The sequence below is a fragment of the Leucoraja erinacea genome, chromosome 10, assembly GCF_028641065.1.
Source record: "Leucoraja erinacea ecotype New England chromosome 10, Leri_hhj_1, whole genome shotgun sequence".
Taxonomy (NCBI): Eukaryota; Metazoa; Chordata; class Chondrichthyes; order Rajiformes; family Rajidae; genus Leucoraja; species Leucoraja erinaceus.
In genome coordinates this window covers 56,748,946-56,770,326 of record NC_073386.1, presented here as the reverse complement: position 1 = coordinate 56,770,326, position 21,381 = coordinate 56,748,946, and the positions used below count along the sequence as shown (strand labels likewise).

At 44.0% G+C, this 21,381-nt stretch overlaps 1 protein-coding gene across 1 annotated transcript in view; it reads right to left on the bottom strand.

Moving 5' to 3' along the window:
* The window catches only part of dennd1b (DENN/MADD domain containing 1B), a 289,189-nt gene that overhangs the window by 24,672 nt on the left and 243,136 nt on the right, over positions 1 to 21,381 (bottom strand). The window contains 2 exon segments of the mRNA XM_055642397.1: positions 18,727 to 18,840; positions 19,457 to 19,513. Coding sequence (XP_055498372.1) covers positions 18,727 to 18,840; positions 19,457 to 19,513 — 171 coding nt within the window.

The following is a 21,381-nucleotide window of genomic DNA, read 5'->3' as shown; positions in this document are numbered from 1 at the left end:
AGTCTTTTACCCAGGGTAGGGGAATCAAAAACAAGAGGACATTTGTTTAAGACGAGAGTGGCAAGATTTAACAGGAACCTGAGGGGCAACATTTTCATCCAGAGGGCGGTGGGTATGTGGAAGAAGCTGCCAGAGGAGGTAGTTGAGGCAGGTACTCATTGCAAAAGGATTTGAGTATAGGAGCAGAGAGGTTCTACTGCAGTTGTACAGGGTCTTGGTGAGACCACACCTGGAGTATTGCGTACAGTTTTGGTCCCCAAATCTGAGGAAGGACATTATTGCCATAGAGGGAGTGCAGAGACGGTTCACCAGACTGAGGGATGTCAGGACTGTCTTATGAAGAAAGACTGGATAGACTTGGTTTATACTCTCTAGAATTTAGAAGATTGAGAGGGGATCTTATAGAAACTTACAAAATTCTTAAGGGGTTGGACAGGCTAGATGCAGGAAGATTGTTCCCGATGTTAGGGAAGTCCAGGACAAGGGGTCACAGCTTAAGGATAAAGGGGAAATCCTTTAAAACCGAGATGAGAAGAACTTTTTTCACGCAGAGAGTGGTGAATCTCTGGAACTCTCTGCCACAGAGGGTAGTTGAGGCCAGTTCATTGGCTATATTTAAGAGGGAGTTAGATGTGGCCCTTGTGGCTAAGGGGATCAGGGGGTATGGAGAGAAGGCAGGTACGGGATACTGAGTTGGATGATCAGCCATGATCATATTGAATGGCGGTGCAGGCTCGAAGGGCCGAATGGCCTACTCCTGCACCTAATTTCTATGTTTCTATGTTTCTATGTACTACAACAGCGTTTCAAAGAAACTTGGACAGGTACATGGAAGAATTGTAAATTAGCCCCTAGTGTGTAGGATAGCGCTAATGTACAGGAGCGCTGGTCGGTGCGCACTTGGTGGGCCGAAGGGCCTGTTTCCGCGCTGCATCTCTACAGTGTAAAGTATAGACTTTCATCGTAAGCGAGAAAGAGAGAAAGCAATTAGTTTTAACTGAATGTTCCCAGTATTGTATTTGTTGTATTTCCAGTTTGGCGCATCCGCAGTATTTTTCTATTTCCTATTATTTCCTAGTTCTGGTCCAAGCAAAATGTTTGAAGATGTGGTTACAATTTGCAATGTTTCTGCATAAATGAAATCTAAAATTTCAAGGTATCCGCTGAAGTAAATCTGCGCGGAAAATTAGTCTCGCATAAATTCTGCTTGTCACGAGCTCTGGAAGAAAATAAGTCAACACACTGAGGTAGGAACAAGAAAGTTGCAGATAAAAGACTTGGTTCAATTTAGAGATACTTCACCATGCATTGGTCTGTAGGAAATCTCAAATTTACCTCATTCCCAAATCACTTTTTGCTCCATTTATCTATAGATGCAGTAATCTATTCAGCCGTTTAACTAAAGCCTCCTGCTATATATAAACCACTTTCTGTTTGTGTTATATAAAATGATGGAGGAAGTTAAGCCAAAGAGTTATGTAACTTTGAAGTTCTAAGGCTGGTACATTGAAATTATTTTCATGTTATCAATTTTCTCCTTTCGGTATTGCTTTTGAATACACACACTGCAAAATTCTGACATTTCATTAAATTTCAAAGCGACTTAAGTAATGCTGTCAGATAAAAGATTTTGACAGACTCTGAGTGGGAGAGACAATTCTGCTTCAGAATTTGCATAACTCGTTGGGATACTTATATGAAGAACTGAAAACTTTTCAGATAATGAAATATGCAGACCCATTCACAAATCTGTTAAAACATAACTTTTGTTTCTAAGGAAAGTGAACTTAATATATCTTGATCAATTAGTTTTTGAAAACAGGTACGCTATTATAATTTTCATTCATGCCACTGTCTTTTGAAAAGTGATTATTCCGTTTCAATGCATTCACATGGTTCATAGTGACACCTATTTTTTTTAATTAAAAACACAAGAACAAAACATACATGCCACTCGATCATTTGAGTTTTCTGTGGCACTCGAGCAGATTTCAACTGACAGATTGACTGGTTGAAAGGAACAGCATGGAAACATGTCCTTCAGTCCACTACCACCAGCGATCACCCATTCGCACTAGTTCCATGTCATCACACATTTTCATCCACTCCCAACATAATAGGATCTATTTTACAGAGGCTAATTAACCCACAAAGCCGCACGTCTTTGGGATGCGGGAGAAAAACCGGAGCACCCGGAGGAAACCCACGCGGTCACAGTGAGAACGTGCAAACTCAGTACCCGAGGTCAGGATTGAACCCGGGTCTCCGGCGTGATGAGGCAGAGGCTCTACCCGCTGTGCCACTGTGCCGAGCGAATGGAGGTGATAACGAGATCAATACCATCTCTCTTTGTCTCCCTATCCCTGGATGAACTCGTTCAAGAAATAAAATCGACCACTTTGGAATCTTCAATTAATCTCCTTTGTGTGAAGAATCTCCTCAATTTCCACAAATCTTTTCATGAATAAGTTCTTCCTGATGTCGCCCAGCTTGTGCTCCTGTGTTTTGAAGTCCTTCCATCTGAGGAATAGATTCTGTGTACCCCGTCAAATCCTTTAATCATTGTAAACACCTCAATTAGATCCTCATCGTCTGTACTCAAGGGAATAAAGGCTTACTCTCTGCAGCTTATGCTCATAATGTAGACTCCAAATCAGCTCATAAATATCAATGTCAAGGGAATCGAGACACTGCGGAGAATTCCTTTGTTACCTGCACTGATTTTAACCGGTGCTTATTTTGTGGACAAAAACAGTGCTGGTACGCAGTTGGTGTCTAGAGCAGATGATCATCCTATAAGCTGCTTTAGGCCTGGCTGCATAATTTAATTTGCACATTTTATTTTTTTAAACTTTTGTCGGATAAAAAGAATGTGAAAATCTAGCTTTTTTTTCCACTTGAGGCCTTTAGAAGTGCAAACCGTCACAATGCAAAGCACTAGATTTAATCAAATGGAACAAATTAAACCTGATTACATTTTGAAAACAGTGCCAAAGATAGACACAAAATGCACAAGGCATGGGGTTCAGTGTTGATGTGGATAGAGAACTGGCTGGCAAACAGGAAGCAAAGAGTAGGAGTAAACGGGTCCTTTTCACAATGGCAGGCAGTGACTAGTGGGGTACCGCAAGGCTCAGTGCTGGGACCCCAGCTATTTACAATATATATTAATGATCTGGATGAGGGATTGAAGGCAATATCTCCAAGTTGGCGGATGACACTAAGCTGGGGGGGCAGTGTTAGCTGTGAGGAGGATGCTAGGAGACTGCAGGGTGACTTGGATAGGCTGGGTGAGTGGGCAAATTTGGCAGATGCAGTATAATGTGGATAAATGTGAGGTTATCCATTTTGGTGGCAAAAACGGGAAAGCAGACTATTATCTAAATGGTGGCCGATTGGGAAAGGGGGAGATGCAGTGAGACCTGGGTGTCATGGTACACCAGTCCTTGAAGGTAGGCAGGCAGGTGCAGCAGGCAGTAAAGAAAGCGAAAGGTATGTTAGCTTTCATTGCAAAAGGTTTGAGTAAAAGGGAGGTTCAAAGGGTCGGAGACACACCTGGAAGCGCCAAGGTGCCCACAATGATTCATTGTGAGTTGTGGCAGAGGTGATAATGAAGGGATGCGAACAGTCAAACTAGCAGGATGACCAGGGTGGGGGAGGGGTAGAGTGAGAGGGAATGCAAGGGTTACTTGAAATCAATATTCATACCGCTGGGGGTTGTAGGCTGGCACAGACAGTACTGCTTCAGAACATGGAACAACACAACACAAGAACAGCCACTTTGGCCCACAATGTCAGTGCAGAACATGATGCCAAGTTAAACTAATCTCTTCTGCCCGCACACCATCCATATCCCTCCCTTCCTTGCATATCCACATGCCTATCTAAATGCCTTAAACACCACTAACATTTCTGTCTCCACCACCACCCAGGGCAACGTGTTCCAGGCATTCCCCACCGTCACTGTAAAAAAAACCTGCCCCGCACATCTCCGTTTAACTTTGCCCCTCTCCCCATCAACCTACGATGGCACGGTGACGCAATGGTAGAGTTGCTGCCTTGCACCGAATGCAGCGCCGGAGAGCCGGGTGCGATCCCGACTAGGGCGCTGTCTGTATGGAGTTTGTACGTTCTCCCCGTGACCTGCGTGGGTTTTCTCCGAGATCTTCGGTTTCATCCCACACTCCAAAGACGTACAGGTTTGTAGGTTAATTGGCTTGGTGTAAGTGTAAATTGCACCTGGTGTGTGTAGGATCGGGTTAATATGCGGGGATCGCTGGTCGGCGCGGACCCGGTGGGCCGAAGGTCCTGTTTCCGACCTGTATCTCTAAACTAAACTAAAACTAAGCTAAACTATGCCCTCTGGTCATTGACATTTCCACTCTGGGATAAAACTACTAGCAATTATGTTTTTGCAAACTGCAGAGTAATTGATGAAAAGTGTCACTCAACAAAATAACTACCCCCCCCCCCCCCCCCCCTCCTCCCTCCTCCAATCATCGCGCTGAATCATGTCCCGCCCCGTCGCCTGCCGACCGACGTCTCTCTCGTCCAATCGGCGCCCTCGATCATCAGTCCCACCCCCCACTGTCTCGCGGAAAGCGGAGATTTCACTGGGTTTTAAAATCCGGATTACAAAACTTGGGGGGGATGTCTCCCACCTCTCAAAACATGGGGGGGGACATGTCCCCTCTGGCCCCCCCGGGCTTTCCGCCCCTGACCGACAGTGAGATGCAGAGGCTTCACCAGGTCATTGATAGGTCATAGCATATTGATACGTGTGGCCGCAAGGAATTGCAATGGCAATGAATTGTGGACGCAGCCCAGACCATCACACAAGCCAACCTCCCTTCCATTGACTCCATTTATACCTCACTCTGCCTCGGCAAGGCCAGCAGCATAATCAAGAACGAGTCGCACCCTGGTCACTACCTCTTCTCCCCTCTCCCATTGGGCAAGTGGTACAGATGTGTGAAAACGCACACCTCTAGATTCAGGGACAGTTTCTTCCCAGCTGTTATCAGGCAACTGAATCATCCCACCAACAACTAGAAAGCAGTCCTGAACTAATATCTACCTCATTGGTGACCCTCGGACTATCTTTGATCAGACTTCACTGGCTTAATCTTGCACTGAATATTATTCCCTTATCATTCATTATACATGGTGAATGGCTTGAGTGTAATCATGTATTATCTTTCCACTGATTGCTTGGCAGTGCGTTCCAGGCAATCACCACACTCACACCCTAAGTCGAAGACTAGAGCCCGTAGCTTCAAGGTGAGACGGGCACAGTGTAAAAGAATGTGCGGGGCAAGATTTTGTACACAGAATCTACTTTCAACTTTACCCTTCTCACCTTAAAGCCATGTACGCTGATCTTTAGCATTTCCACCCTGGGGTGAAAGGTTCAGACTGTCTACTCATTGTCAGAGATACACGCAGCGCAAGTCAGACCTTTCAGTCTGCGTCACACACACCGACCATTGAGTTCCCTTCCACCTTTCCCTTCACCTCCCATTCAGCTTACTCTCCCCACCAGACTCCTGCTGCCCACTGACCCCAAGGGCCATTTACGGGAGCAAGTTAACCAACTGGGGGACACAAGGGGCTGCAGATACTAGAACCTTGGGCAGCCAACACATCTTGGGCATGCGGGAGGAAAGGGAAGCATCAGAGAAGCCAGGCAGTCACAGAGAGAGTTTGCACACACCCTCACAGCGGCCGAGGTCAGGATCGAACCTGGTGTGCGGGGCTCTGGGGCAGCGACAGTAACAATTGCACCACCTTGCCTCAAGAAATGCTCCCATATCCTCACTGATTCTGGGACCCTGTTTATGGTCCAGTCACAAACTTTCATGTTTAATAGATCATTTATCTCCATGTTTCATTCAATAATCACATTCAAAACAATGCATTTTGACCACAAGATGGCAGAGTAGAATTGCGTTAAGAGAGGGCAGTGAGCTGTCCATGTTCACCAGAGAAGCTGCCTGGCCTGCTGAGTTAAGGACCTGGTGGCGCGCAAAGATTTCGTGAATCCCAAAATCCTGGGACAACGTGTCGCACTACGCGTAACTGCCTACGTCACCACGCACCATCCGCACGTAATGCACGCCATGCGCGCATCGTGACGTGTAAATGATGTCGCGTAAGTGACGCCCAAGTGCGACAGGTCCTTTACTGTGTCTTTTTTTGTAAACCAGCATCTGCAGTTCCTTGTGTCTACATTTCAATTATAACCATATAACCATATAACAATTACAGCACGGAAACAAGCCATCTCGGCCCTACAAGTCCGTTCCGAACAACTTTTTTTTTCCCTTAGTCCCACCTGCCTGCACTCATACCATAACCCTCCATTCCCTTCTCATCCATATGCCTATCCAATTTATTTTTAAATGATACCAATGAACCTGCCTCCACCACTTCCACTGGAAGCTCATTCCACACCGCTACCACTCTCTAAGTAAAGAAGTTCCCCCTCATATTACCCCTAAACTTCTGTCCCTTAATTCTGAAGTCATGTCCTCTTGTTTGAATCTTCCCTATTCTCAAAGGGAAAAGCTTGTCCACATCAACTCTGTCTATCCCTCTCATCATTTTAAAGACCTCTATCAAGTCTCCCCTTAACCTTCTGCGCTCCAGAGAATAAAGACCTAACATTTCATGAATAATTGGCCAAAATCCTGCGGTGACTTCAAATTCAGTTGTTTTAGTTCCGGCAAATAATTTAATGCTTTTTGCAGCACACCTGAATTTATTTTTAAATTCATTTAAGTTTCACAAAATTATTGATGGGAAAGAAAATACTGCTAGATAAAGAGGCAATATTCAACATTCCAATCCCTCCCCAGTCATCCTGCTCTTTTCCTCTCCATTGTAAATTTGTCTCCTGTACATGTACATGCAATGAGCACCATATCTGAGAGAAGCTGTGCTGGAGAGGGTCCGGAGGAAGTTTACAAGAACGATCCCAGGAATGAGTGGGTTAACATATGATGAGCGTTTGACGACACTGGGCCTGTACTCGCTGGAGTTTAGAAGGCTGACGGGTGACCTCATTGAAACTTTCTGAATCGTGAGAGGCTTGGATAGAGTGGATGTGGAGAGGATGTTTCCACTAGTGGGAGAGTCTAGGACTAGGACTAGACCTTCAGAAGGAGATGAGGAAGAATTTCTTTAGTCAGAGGGTGGTGGTGAATCTGTGGAATTCTTTGCGACAGATGGCTGTGGAGGCCATCAATGGATATTTTTAAGACAGAGATAGAAAGATTTTTGATTAGTACGGGTGTCAAGGGTTATGGGGAGAAAGGGGTTAGGAGGAAGAGGTAGATCAGCCGTGATTAAATGGCCTAATTCTGCTCCTATCACTCATGACCCATCACACTCATCATCTCCCATTCATCTCCCATGCCCGATTCCCTCAGTTCCCTTTTATCCCTTTACAATTCACTCCTCTTCATAACTGATGCTCTTTTGTCTCCTCATCTCCGGCCATTGTTACTTACTCCACTCATCTGCGAATCACCCCCCTCACCTGTATCCACCTGTCACTTGGCAGACGTCGTCCTGCCCCACCTCTTGTTTTCCAGCTTCCTCTCCCCCCTACGTCAACTGTCTGAAGAAGGGTCCTGACCCAAAATGCAATTTGTCCATTCCCTCCACAGATGCTGCCTGACCCGCTGAGTTCCTCCAGGACTTTGTGTTTTGCTCAGGATTCCAGCAGTGTTCTTCTCCTGCTCTAGAGCGAATGCAGGTACGTTCTTAACAATAGTGCTGCGTTTAAAGGGAGAGGTTGTTTCGGGTGGCAATTCGCAGTGAGATAAAGATGAGTCTTATCCGCCTTTGTGCAATGACTTGGCTTGCAAGAATTTGGGAAACTGCCCACCTCCATGAAGAGCCTGTGTGGGAAGGAACCGCAGATGCCAGCTCAATTCCCTCAGCTGAAGATTGTAGGTATATTCTCATAAAATTGACGACTTAAATGGGTTTTGGTGAAAGTGTAAATCCTGGCCAAAACAGAGAAGGAATAGCACCACAATTTAGTAAAGGGTTCATGCATTGTTAGGCCATTTTGGTCAAGTCTGTGTTTCTGCAGATATAAGACAAGCTGCTGAATGGTACCAGTAAGTCTAGGGCACAGATCGGTGTTGCAGATAAGAAATGTACGAGTATCTCTTCAATTGACAGAATGAATGAGATTTCTGCTGAGGACCTTAAAAGAAGTGTAAAATGCATGGTTGATTGGATTACTGCAACAGCATTGTAAATATTGTAAATAATGTTGCTAGACTGTTACCCTGCTGTTTGTTGATTGGCCCTGGCAGGGTAGTTTTGAATTCCAGGGTAAATGTTGCATTATTCAAGTTAAGTTAGCTTCTTCCAGAAGCTTCTCCTAGAAACAATGTATGGGGGACTCTGTTATTGGTTTGGATAACTGTCAATAATGTAGTGATGTAATTAATATGTTTGATTGGATTGTAAAGAGACCACACCTATGTAGTTCGGCTTCTCAAGGTTCGGGGACCTATAAAAGGTAGCCCCCACGAGGTCCTTTGTAGATCTTCTGGAAGTGCGCTTGGGACTGCGTGGCCCTTTAGAGTGTGTCTGCTTGCATAAGGCTGAAGAGCTTGGCCAGGCAGAGACAAGGATCGAACCCGCAGTGGTTTAGGTATCGTATAGAGGAATTTGCTGTTCAATCTAAAAATAACATTTAGTTGTTCCAGTGCTTGACTCAGTGGGTTTTTGACTGGGGGGGTTAGCTTGGAAGAACGTATTTACAAAAGCACTTCACCTTAGTTGGATCAATGCTCCCTCTACACCGGTGGTGCTAGACTCCTTATCTGCATCACAGTACAGGAAGAAATGTGATCAACAAGACCTTCTTGGATCGACCCAAAATGCTGGAGTAGCTCAGCGGGCCAGGCAGCATCTCTAGAAAGAAGAAATAGCTGATGTTTCTGGTCGGAACCCTTGTTTAGACACAATTATTCTCAGGGTCTAAAGAAAGGTTGTGACCCCGAAACGTCACCTATTCCCTTTCTCTAGAGATGCTGCCTGACCCGCTGAAAGATTCCGCCTGAAAACAGGGCCTTCGGCCCACTATGTCCACGCCAACCATCGATCACCCGTTCACACTAGTTCTATGTTATCCCACTTTTTCATCCACTCCCTACACACTAGGGGTAATTTACAGAGACCAAATAACTTACAAACCCGCATATTGTAGATGCCAGAAATTTAAACTAAATGCAGAAAATATCAGGAGAACTTTGGCATTGATGAAGAGCAGCAGAGGGAACGGAGATCCTTTCTGAACTGCTGAGTTTCTCCAGTCTAGAAGTACATGAAATTATGTGAGGCACAGATAGAGTAGACAGTCTGAACCTTTTCAAAGACAAGACGGCACAGATTCCAGCTGAGCGGGGCAAAGTTTTAAGGAGATGTGTGGGGCAAATTTTTCTTACACCGATGGTATTGGTTCCCTGAAATGTGCTGCCAAGGGCGGTAGTGGAGGCAGATACGATGGTGGCTTTTAAGACATTTTTGGATGGGAACATGGATATGGATCATATGCAGGCAGATAACAATTGGTGTTTAAGAAGGAACTGCAAATGCTGGAAAATCGAAGGTACACAAAAATGCTGGAGAAACTCAGCGGGTGCAGCAGCATCTATGGAGCAAAGGAAATAGGCAACGTTTTGGGCCAAAACCCTTCTTTGAACCATGTTCGGCACAGACATGGTGGGCTGAAGAGCTATGTTCCTGTGCTGTACTGTTCTATGTTCTATATTTCTATGTTATTTATAATGGCCCATATTTGTACCCAACATTTCCTATCCATCAACTTGTCCAAATGTCTTTTAAATCTTGTTATCATATCTGCATCAACTACATCCTCTGGCAACTTATTTCATAAACCCATAAAGATGCCTTCAGGTCCCCTGTTTAATCTTTCCCCTCTCACCTTATACCTAGTTCCTCCAGTCCTCAATTCCCTTTCCCTGGGGAAAAAAAGATTCTGTGCATTCAACCTATCTATTCCCCTCATGATTTTATGCATCTCTATAAAATATCCCCTCATCGTCCTGCGCTCCAAGGATTAAAGTCCGAGCCAACACAACCTTTCCCCATAGCTCAGGTCCTCGATTCCTGGAAACATTCTCATAAATCTTCTCTGCACCCTTTCCAGCTTAGTGTTTTAATCACTGCAGATAAAACAAAACAAAAGACTGTAAAGAGTTTTTGCACAGATCCCTGCTAGATTTTCTTTGCACTTTTTCCTTCCTAGAGCAGAGAGACCAAAACGGAACACAATCCTCCAAAAGCGGTCTCACCAACGTCTTGAGAAAGCTTCCCTGCAACGGGAAAACAAGGATGTTTTCCTCAAGGGCTCTGGCCAAGGATGAGGTCAGAGCCACGAGGTCGGGACGGAGCCCCCGCGGATGAGGTCGGGATGGGCCGGGGACGTGTCGGAGTCTCGAGGTCAGGCCAGAGCCTCGAATGGAGGTGGGACGTGGACAGAGCATCAGAGACCAATGGAGTACTGTGAGCAATTGTGGGCACCACCTCTGGAGAGGGTCCGGAAGAGGTTTACATGAATGGTCCCAGGACTGAGTGGGTTAACCTATGATGAGCATTTGTCAGCACTGCGCCTACACTTGCTGGAGTTTAGAAGAATGAGGGGGGACTTCATCGAAACAAACAGAATAGTGAAAGGCTTGGATAGAGTGGATGTGGAGAGGATGTTTCCACTCGTGGGAGAGTCTAGGACTAGAGGTCATAGCCTCAGAATTAAAGGACGTTTTTTTAGGAAGGAGATGAGGAGAAATTTCAAGGCTGTGGCGGCCAAGTCAGTGGATATAGATACAGTAATCAGATAGATAGTTGATAAATACAGGTGTCAGGGGTTATGGGGAGATGGCAGGAGAATGGGATTAGGAGGGAGAGATAGATCAGCCATGATTGAATGGCGGAGTAGACTTGATGGGTCGAATGGCCTAATTCTACTCTTTTTCCTCATGAGGTCAGTTCGAGGTGGATGGGCCGGGTCGCTGTGAACTAAAGGGGACCCGTCATGGGGAACAAAGAAGGGGTGAATACTTTTTGTAACTGTCGGCACCTTTGTGGAGACTCTTTTGTGTACTTTGTACGCAAACACAAAGAATTTCACTGCACCTAGCTGGGTACAAGTGACAATACAGTATCTTAGTCATAATCATCATCAGCGATGTTGCCAGGAAAGGCACGGCGGAATTTTGCAGATCCGTTTCCTCACTCCATGGCCCGAAAAATGGCGTATTTAAAAATAGGACCATTACATAGAAATGGCAGGGCACATTTAAAGAATGCACTCTCTTAATATCTATCAAGATTCATTCAAGTAAACCTCATCTATGGTCCTCGTTTGAAGTGTCACAAACTCATGGCAACCGTCACCACGGATGACATTGGCAGTCCGTTAAGAATGTTGGCTGCCTGTACAAAACCAACAACTTTCTGGCAGATAATTAAAATGTTCTGCAAGGCTGAATGTGTTAAGAGAGAGCAACAGAAATTCCTTTTAAATTCTCCGGTTCTGAGGAGCAGTGATGAGGCAGTAAGAACATTTAGCAGACAGCCCAGCCTCCCCGCATGTCGAAAGTCTCTACAAAAAGAAAAGGCACTGAACTGACATTTTTCTTGGTCATTGATTTCAGATCGCGATCAATGAGGTCGGCAGCACGTTACATACAAAAGACTACGATTGATCAGCTAAGCGTAAAATGTCACTCGTTTTTGTAGCTAAAAACGGAGTATAAGGTTCTTGACAAGTAACCTGTGACTTCAAGTAAATTAATCACCCCTAAGTGTAGGATATTTGTACATGTTGTTGTGTACGCAAGCTAAAGGGACATTTAACAATGAAAGGGACCCTCAATAGGAAAGCCCGATGTTTTGAGATATCAAACTGAGGCGGCAGAGTGGCGCAGCTGGTAGTGCTGCTGCTTCACCACACCAGAGGCCCAGGTTCGATTCTGACCTCGGCTGCTCTGTGTGTGTGTGTGTGTGTAGTTTGCACGTTTTCCCTGTGGCCACGTGGGTTTCCTCCAGGTACTGCGGTTTCCTCCCACATCCCACAAAGACACGCGGGTCTGTAGGTTAGTTCACCCTCTGACAATTGTCCACTATGTGTAGGGAGTGGATGAGAAAGTGGGATAAGGTAGAACTAGTGTGAACGGGTGATCGATGGTCGGCATGGACTCGGTGGGCCAAAGGGCCTGTCTCCATGTTGTATCTCTAAACTAAACTAAGTCAAACCAAAGACTGACACAATAGTTCTTTATTGCTACAAACAAACGAATCTAAACTCTGCTTAGGTGATGTTCATAACATAGAACTAGTGTGAAGAGCATCTATGGAGCGAAGGAAAGAGGCAACGTGTCGGGCCAAAACCCTTCTTCTACACCCTTATATTTCCAACTGCCAGCGTGACTAGTCTGTAGAAGGGTCCTGGGCCGAAGCATGAGAGGGAGATAGATAGATAGATAGATAGATAGATAGATAGATAGATAGATAGATAGATAGATAGATATAGATAGATATAGATAGCTAGATATAGATAGATAGATAGATATAGATAGATAGATAGATAGATAGATAGATAGATAGATAGATAGATAGATAGATAGATAGATAGATAGATAGATCTTCTTCAGTCTGAAGAAGGGTTTCGACCCGAAAAGTTGCCTATTTCCTTCGCTCCATAGATGCTGCCTCACCTGCTGAGTTTCTCCAGCATTTTTGTCTACCTTCGATTTTTAAGCATCTGCAGTTCCTTCTTAAACACTAGTGTGAACAGTCAGACATAGAATAGAATAGTTTCTTTATTGTCATTGTAACATGAACCATGTACAACAAAATTTAAAAATGTCAGCCAGTCAGTGCACCATTCAAACATTTCTAAAAGCTAACGATACATACAAGATAAAATATTAAAAGATAAACAACTAAAATAAATATCATGAAAATAGCACGCATAAACACCCAACCCTCCATCCTTCTGTCGATTTCACAGTGTACCACAGTCCCTTAGTATGTATCACCCCTGCGTTCCTTGGCGGCTACATTTAGTGCCTTTATAGCAGTGGGGTAAAAACTGTTTTTAAGTCTGTTTGCCCTTGTCCTTGTAGATCTGTACCGTCTGCCTGACGGCAACAGTTCAAACAGGGAGTGGTGGGAAATGTCCTTTATAATACTCTGGGATTTTTTGATTCAGCGGAAATATGTAAGTCCTCCAAGGTAAGGAGAGGGCAGCCGACAATCCTCTGGGCATTGTCAATGGCCCTCTGGAGCGCCTTCCTCTGAGCCGCTGTGCAGCTGGTGTACCACACGCATACACAGTATGTTAGGATGCTCTCAATGGAGCACCGATAAAAGGACAGCAGCAGTCTCTGAGTGATGTTATTCTTCCTGAGCACCCTCAGGAAGTGCAGTCTCTGCTGGACCTTTTTCAGCAGCGCATAAAAAGCTGGAGTAACTCAGCGGCTCAGACAGCACCTCTGGAGAAAAGCAAAAGGTGACGTTTCAAGTCGCAACTCTTCTTCAGAGTTTGAACAGATGATTGACAGTAGGCGCGGACATGGTGGTCCGAAAAGCCTCTTTCCATGCTGTACCTTTAAATTAAACTAAATTAATTATTCCATATTTAGTTTTATCTTTGCACAATGCCATTGGTGTTCCTACTCTTAATTAATTCTGGCAACTTCACTCGCACCATTTCATGCTGACCAGCCCAGTACAGAACCCTGTTGCTACCGTGCACTTTGCGTTATAATTCAAAGCTTTGTGAAAGGGCAAAAAGCAAAGACCGAACGAACACAGGCGCCGTAATTATCTTCGCCCAAAAATCAATGTGCCAGTCAGAAAACAAGAACTTCACCTGAAACACTGTGGTTCAAGGGGATTCTGCAAGAATCACCCTCAATTAGAGCAGTTGGCAGGCAAATATTCTTGGAAGTGAAGTTAGAATTTTAAAGATGAAAGACTTCCTTGAATGTTTGCAAATAGACATATTTACCATCTGTTTACATTGCCTTGCTAATATTTTCTAGTAGTTTGGAAAAATAGTACTTTGTACACCTCTCACCAAGCTGCAAACGGAACTACAGACTTCCACCCCCCCCCCCCCCCCCCCCCCCCTAGTCGACTTTCCTGTTCCACAGTTCTCAGTTCTCCTCCTTGTTCCCTTCTTCAGATCACACCTTCACGAGCAAACAATGGACCGACCAGGAACTGCCCTGCCTGAGGTGATTTGTGGCCAGCCTTGTTTGTTCTTGATCTTTCCCCTACCCCCCCCCCCCCCCCCTCTCCCCAACCAGCATCTGCAGTTCCTTGTTGATATATTACACCTTGTTATTTTAATGTTGAAAGCAGAAACACCCCATCTTAATAATCAGATCCTATGTTCCAGTCAGATGGACAAATATCAGTGACAATCCGCTCTCCCGCCTCCAACAATCCCCCTCCTCACGGACTCCCCCCGTCAGCCTTCCACCCTCTCTGGACCCTTTTATTTCCAACTCCCGACATGACTAGTCTAAAGAAGGGTCCTGAGCCGAAAGGATGAGGGGATCTGATAGATAGATAGATAGATAGATAGATAGATAGATAGATAGATAGATAGATAGATAGATAGATAGATAGATAGATAGATAGATAGATAGATAGATAGATAGATAGATAGATAGATAGATAGATAGATAGATAGATAGATAGATAGATACTTTATTAATCCCTTTCTCAGGGATATTCATATAAGATTATTGAGGAAAAACATATAAGATTATTAAGGGTTTGGACACGCTAGAGCAGGAAACATGTTCCCGATGTTGGGGGGAGTCCAGAACCAGAGGCCACAGTTTAAGAATCAGGGGTAAGCCATTTTTTAGAACAGAGACGAGGAAAAACTTTTTCACACTGAGAGTTGTGAGTCTGTGGAATTCTCTGTCGGTGGAGGCTGGTTCTCTGGATGCTTTCAAGAGAGAGTTAGACAGAGCTCTTAAAGATAGCGAAGTCAAGGGATACGGGGAGAAAGCAGGAACTGATTGTGGATGATCGGCCATGATCACAGTGAATCTAGGGGCCGAATGGCCTATTCCTGCACCTATTGTCTATTGTCTATTATCACCTATCCTTGTTTTTCAGAGATGCTGCCTGGCCAGCTGGGTTACTCCAGCACTGTGTGTCTAACTTTAGTATAAACCAGCATCTGCAGTTCTTTGTTTTTACAAATTCAATGATACCTTGATACTTCACCAGCACCCTGGGTTATACACGGTCTGCCAGCTGCCTGCCAGTGGAGGTGTCAGCTACAGCACTTAATGCTCACTCTCCAACCTGTTAATGCTGCAATGTGCAACAGATATTAACACCAATCTGATTTTACAACACAAATGTAGTATTGCCTTTATGGGGCAAGGGTTTGAATGATTGAACGAAAGATACAGCATGGAAACAGACCCTTTATGCCACCAAGTCCATGCCGGCCATTGTCCCCGTTCACACTAGCTCTCGGTTATCCCCCTTCCTCATCCACTCCCTACACACTAGGGGGCAATTTACAGAGGACCAATGAACCTACAACCCCACACACATCCTTGGGACGTGGGAGGAAACCGGAGCACCCAGAGGAAACCCACACATTCAGGGGGAATTCCACACAGACAGTACCTGAGGTCAGGATCGAACCTGGGTCCCTAGCGCTGTGAGGCAGCAACTCTGCCAGCTGCACCACTGTTTGTAGAATGAAGCTTCTTCACTTTGTGTTATCGTTAGAGTGTGTCAGTCTTTTAATATCTTTGGTGCCCAGGGCTGATAATGACAGTCACGAGGTGACTGGCGCAAGGTAGATTCATACAATCACACAACACAAAAACAGGCCCTTCGCCCAACTCATCCATGCTGACAAACTGGTCCATTTACACTAGTCCCACTTGCCCATGTTTGGCCCATATAACCTTGTAGACCTTTCCTATCCATGCACCTGCCCAAACATCTTTTAAATATTGTTATGGTACCTGCTTCAACTATATTCTATAGTACCTCCTCTGGCAGCTTGTTCCATATGCCAACCACCCTCGGGGTAAAAAGGTTGCCACTCAGATTCCTATTAAATCTTTCCCCTCTCACTTAAACATATGTTCTCTGGTTCTTGATTCCCCTATTCTGGGTAAAAGACTCTGTGCATTCTCCTTATCTATTCCCCTCATGGTTTTATACACATCTATAAGATCGCCCCTCAGTTTCCTGCGCTCCAAAGAACAAGGTCCTAGCTTGCCTAACCTCTCCCTATAGCTCAGGCCCTCAAATCCTGGCAACGTCCTTGTGAATCTTCTCTGCACTCTTTCCTGCTTAATGGCATCCTTCCTATAGAAGGGTGACCAAAACTGTGCACAGTATTCCAAAGATCACCTCCATTCCACTGGACAGGCCAAAGGAGATCTGAGTTTGGCACCACACCTGCAACCCAGTAGCTGCAACAGTACAACAGGTCATCAGGATTGCATTCACTCACAAGACTGAATCATGCATACAAATGCTGCAGTAGTTTCAGCACAATCACAAGCAGAAACAAAAACGCACACATCCAGATTCAGGGACGGTTTCTCCCCAGTTGTTATCAGGCATCTGAAACGTCCTCTCATCAGCTAGAGTGCGGTCCTGACCTCCCATCTACCTCCTAGGAGACCGTTGAACTTTCTTTAATTGGACGTCAATGTTATATCTTTGCACTAAATGTTGTATCCTTTACCCTTTATCTGTGCACTGTGGACGGATTGAATGTATACGTAAATAGTTTTTCCTTTGACTGGTTAGCATGCAAATAAAATCTTTTCACTGTACTTTAGTGCACGTGATAATAATAAACTAAACATGGCTTTCCATGCATATGAGAGTGTGGTCAGTCTGACATTCACTCAAGGCCAGGTTGACGTCAACTAAAACAGCAGTAGGTTTGGGGCAGGTGCAACTGAACGCTCCAAAGAGAGGTCATTGCTGGAAAGTGGAATGAGTCAGCGAGACTCTTTGTCCACCGATGCCCCCAGACCTGCGGAATATTTCCAAAACTCTGTTTAATTTTGGATATCCAGCACTCTCTATATTTTCCGTCTCTAAGTCTCTTTTGGTGCTTCGTTAATCTCTGCAGAAGCACCTCGGGTTTTATGAGGGGTTTATGTGCTTGAATATCAGCGGTAAATTTGAACACGTTATTCCAAAAATACCAGCGTGTAAATCAAGCTTTGGTATTACAGCAATAAGCGTGTTCTTTCAAAAATGCATAAATCAAACACTCGTAAAGCATGAGGTGTGTGTGTTACCATTATTCATGTTGTTCCACACTTTCAGATTTTAATTTATAACTTCATACGTTATAGGAGCAGAATTAGGCCATTCGGCCCATCGAGTCTACTCCGCCATTCAATCATGGCTGATACATTTTTTTCTCTCAATCTCATTTTCCTGCCTTCTCCCCATAACCTCTGACACCCGTACTAATCAAGAATCTGTCAATCTCTGCTTTAAAAATATCCATTGACTTGGCCTCCACAGCCTTCTGTGGCAATGAATTCCACAGATTCACCACCCACCATTATTGTTGATAACTTATAACTTGTGTCATTTCTGGAGCACTTTTAACGTCCCAAAGCTATTTGTACAGAGAACCTCCATCTGACGTGAAGATGTTGTAAAGAATGCTTGTTCACTCTTTTTCCCTCCATTCTGGTTTTGTTCCATAGCTGATCTAACACTAAATATTTCAGCTATCACTTTTACCAAACTAAACAGTTGCTTCCCCTGTTCACTCAAATTCCACTGTCCACTATCTAACTCTCTTTACTTTTTTTCTTTTTAAAGTTTAAAATATGAAGTGGTTCAGGAAATGCATTATGTTATTTTTGGCTTATATCATTGTAATGTACACTACTTCTAATAAAAAAAAATCAAAAAAAAATCCACTGTGCTTTAGAGCCCACATTTTTCATTTAAGCTCTCTAGCAACAGAGAAGTTAGAACAGTGCAGCACATGAACAGGCCCTTCGGCCCACAGGGTCTGTGCTGAACATGATGCCAAATTAAACTAATCCTTTCTGCCTATTTGTGATTCATAGCCCTCCACATCCTTGTGCCTATCTAAAAGCCTCTTAAACACCACAATCATATCTGCCTCCACCACCACCCAAGGCAGCACATTCCAGGCACCCACCACGTTCTGTTTAAAAAAACTTCCCCTGCAAATCTTTTTTAAACCATGTCCTTCTCATCTTAGATCTGTGCCCTCTAGTCTTTGACATTTCCACCCTGTGAAAAAAATCTCCGGACTGTCAACCCTATCTAATCCTGTCATCATTTTATATACCTCTATGAAGTCCTCTCGTAAGACCCAAAGTGAAATCCGCAGGAACATAACACGCATTTCGAAGAAGTTGATTGTAACTACGAGTATTCCACGCTAATATATTATTTATCAGCACGAGTTTTGAACATTCGTTTACTGAGATAACAATATGAAATGAACGCGGAAAGCTGTGGCATTAATGAGAAGTAATTCCATTTTTAAAAAAATCAGCAAAGCCTTTCAAAGTCAAAGAAAATGAAAGTGAAGTATGGAGAACTGGAACAGCGTGAATAGCAAACAAATCGATGTTTGAGGAAAAACATCGGGTCCAATCTTTTTCTTACCCCTTTACGTTTCGTGGCTGGAAGTCTGTTCTTCAAAATGTCAGAATTCGATCGCTGTTGTAGACTTGGAAAAGTAGCCTTGCTGCAATCAAAGTCATCATCTTCGTTTGCTTCCTGTGTAAAACAATAGCCGTTGTTCAACATGATTTAAGGCATGGCAGAATATGTCAATGGGATTTCCTACACCGCCCACTAACAGCAAACCCATCTCTCACCTCAGCACTTTTGTTCAACATGAATTTGGAGAGAATGTAAGGACACAGCAACAATCTGTTTCCTATTTAATCTACAAAGGAAAGGTGTCATGCACTTTGTTTTCAACAAAAGACTATTTTACATTTTATTTTACTCAGCTGGTAGTCTGCTTCACACAAATCCAGGCAAATTTCACGTAAGTTCGCTGCCATTTCAGTACGAATTAGACACTTAAAGCTTTAACCTCCCTATCAAAACAATCAACTTCATCAAAATGCACGTTATGTTCCAAGCAATATTTGGGACATCAATATTTCGGCAATAAAATATGCAAACAAAAAAAAAGGATCATTCAACCACAGCGGGAGACAATAACAGATCAGAATAGCCCGGGGGTCAGTTATGAAAAATGTATGTTATTGAACAAAGAACTAAGCAAATTTCACAAATCATTAGCCAACAATGTCTCTTGCAACTTTCTTGGTTTAGATGTTTCAAAGAATACAATGTCAATGAAGTCAGATATACTTTGTACCTTCTGCTTTAACATGCTCTTCATTTCTTTGATCCCCATCTTAGCTTGATTCTTAGCCTTGAAGGGAAAAATAAAAGATTTTTATACAGCATTCCTTTTAAATGCAATAAAACATTTCTCAATATGAAATCTAAATAGGCACAACAGTTTTCCTTTAGAGACGCCACCTAAAACTGATACCATGGCTTCCTTTAGATGTTCTTTCCGCTCGGTATTGGTATTTTATAGTCAAATGTACCAAGATACAATGACAAGCTTTTGTTTTATTAAACTATTTAATTGTTCATTGGACTGGGGAGAAGGGCAAGGTTTAACGAAGAAATGCAGGCAACGTTTTACGCTTTATTAGTTGTCCCAGTGGCGCAGCTGGTAGAGGTGTTTCCTCACAGTGCCAGAGACCCAGGTCGGGTGCTATCTGTGTGGAGTTTGCACGTTCTCCCGGTGACCACATTGGTTTCTTCTGGGTGCTCCACTTTCCTCTCACATCCCTAAGACGTGCAGATTAGTAACTTAATTGCTCTCTGTAAAAAATACCCCAAGTGTGGAGGGAGTGGGTGAGAAAGTGGGATAACGTAGATAAACGATCGTTCAATGGTCAGCAGTGGACTCGGTGGGGCAAAAGGCATGTTTCCATGCTGTATCTCTAATTAGCTTCCAGCAGATGCAGGCTCTTGAGGGTGATGGCTGCCTGGAACGCACTGCCAAGAGTGGTGGTGGAGGCAGATACGATAGTTGTGTTCAAAAGACTATGGGAGAGGCACAGATCTAGCACTCTGGTGCCAGGATAACAGCCTCCTCTTGAACATCAAAAAAACGAAGGAGCTGATCATGGACTTTAGGAGGGCACATCATCCGAGGACGTACACTCCATTGAGGATAAATGGGGATCCTGTGGATAGGGTGAACTGTTTTAAATATCTGGGAGTTCACATCTCTGAGGATATGACATGGGCATCACACGCCTCAGCACTCGTGAGTAAGGCAAGGCAGCGCCTTTACCACCTCAGGCAATTGAGGAAATTCAGAGTGTCTCCAAGGATCCTCCAGTGCTTCTACGCAGCGGCGGTGGAAAGCATCTTGTCCGGGAACATTGCCATCTGGTTTGGGAATTGCTCTGCCAAGGACAAGAAGGCTCTGCAGAGAGTAGTGCGTTCGGCCGAACGCACTATGGGAACTTCACTCACCCCCCTGCAGGAACTATACAACAGGAGGTGCAACTCCAGAGCAAACAAAATCATGGGAGACCCCTTCCACCCCTGCAACGGACTGTTCCAGCTGCTACGGTCAGGCAAACGCCTCCGTTGCCATGCGGTGAGAACGGAGAGGTTGAGAAGGAGTTTCTTCCCAGAGGCAATTCGGACTGTAAACGCCTATCTCACCAGGGACTAACTCTACAGAACGTTTTTCCTTCCATTATTTTTCCTTCCATTATTTATTATGTAAAAGAATATGTGTGTTATGATTGTGTTTATAATTTGTTTGGTTGTTTTGTTGTTTGTCTTTTGCACAAAAGTCCGCGAGCATTGCCACTTTCATTTCACTGCACATCTTGTATGTGTATGTGACAAATAAACTTGACTTGACTTGACTTGACTTGACTTGACATGGATATGCAGGGAATGGATTAAGTGCAGGCAGATAAGAGTTGGTCTGGGCAACATGTTTCACATTAGGCATCAGTGGTACTAGCAAATGGTCCAATCATTTTTTTTTTTTAAAACATGTAATTTTCAGTCATACTAAAGCATAATAGTAACAGTTGGTGTCAAGTCAAGTCAATTTTATTTCTATAGCACATTTAAAAACAACTCACGTTGACCAAAGTGCTTTACATTAGTGCAGGTACTAACATGCTACATACAATGGTACATAGATCTAACAATACATACATAGATACATACATACAGCGCTCCCTCAGAGGACCT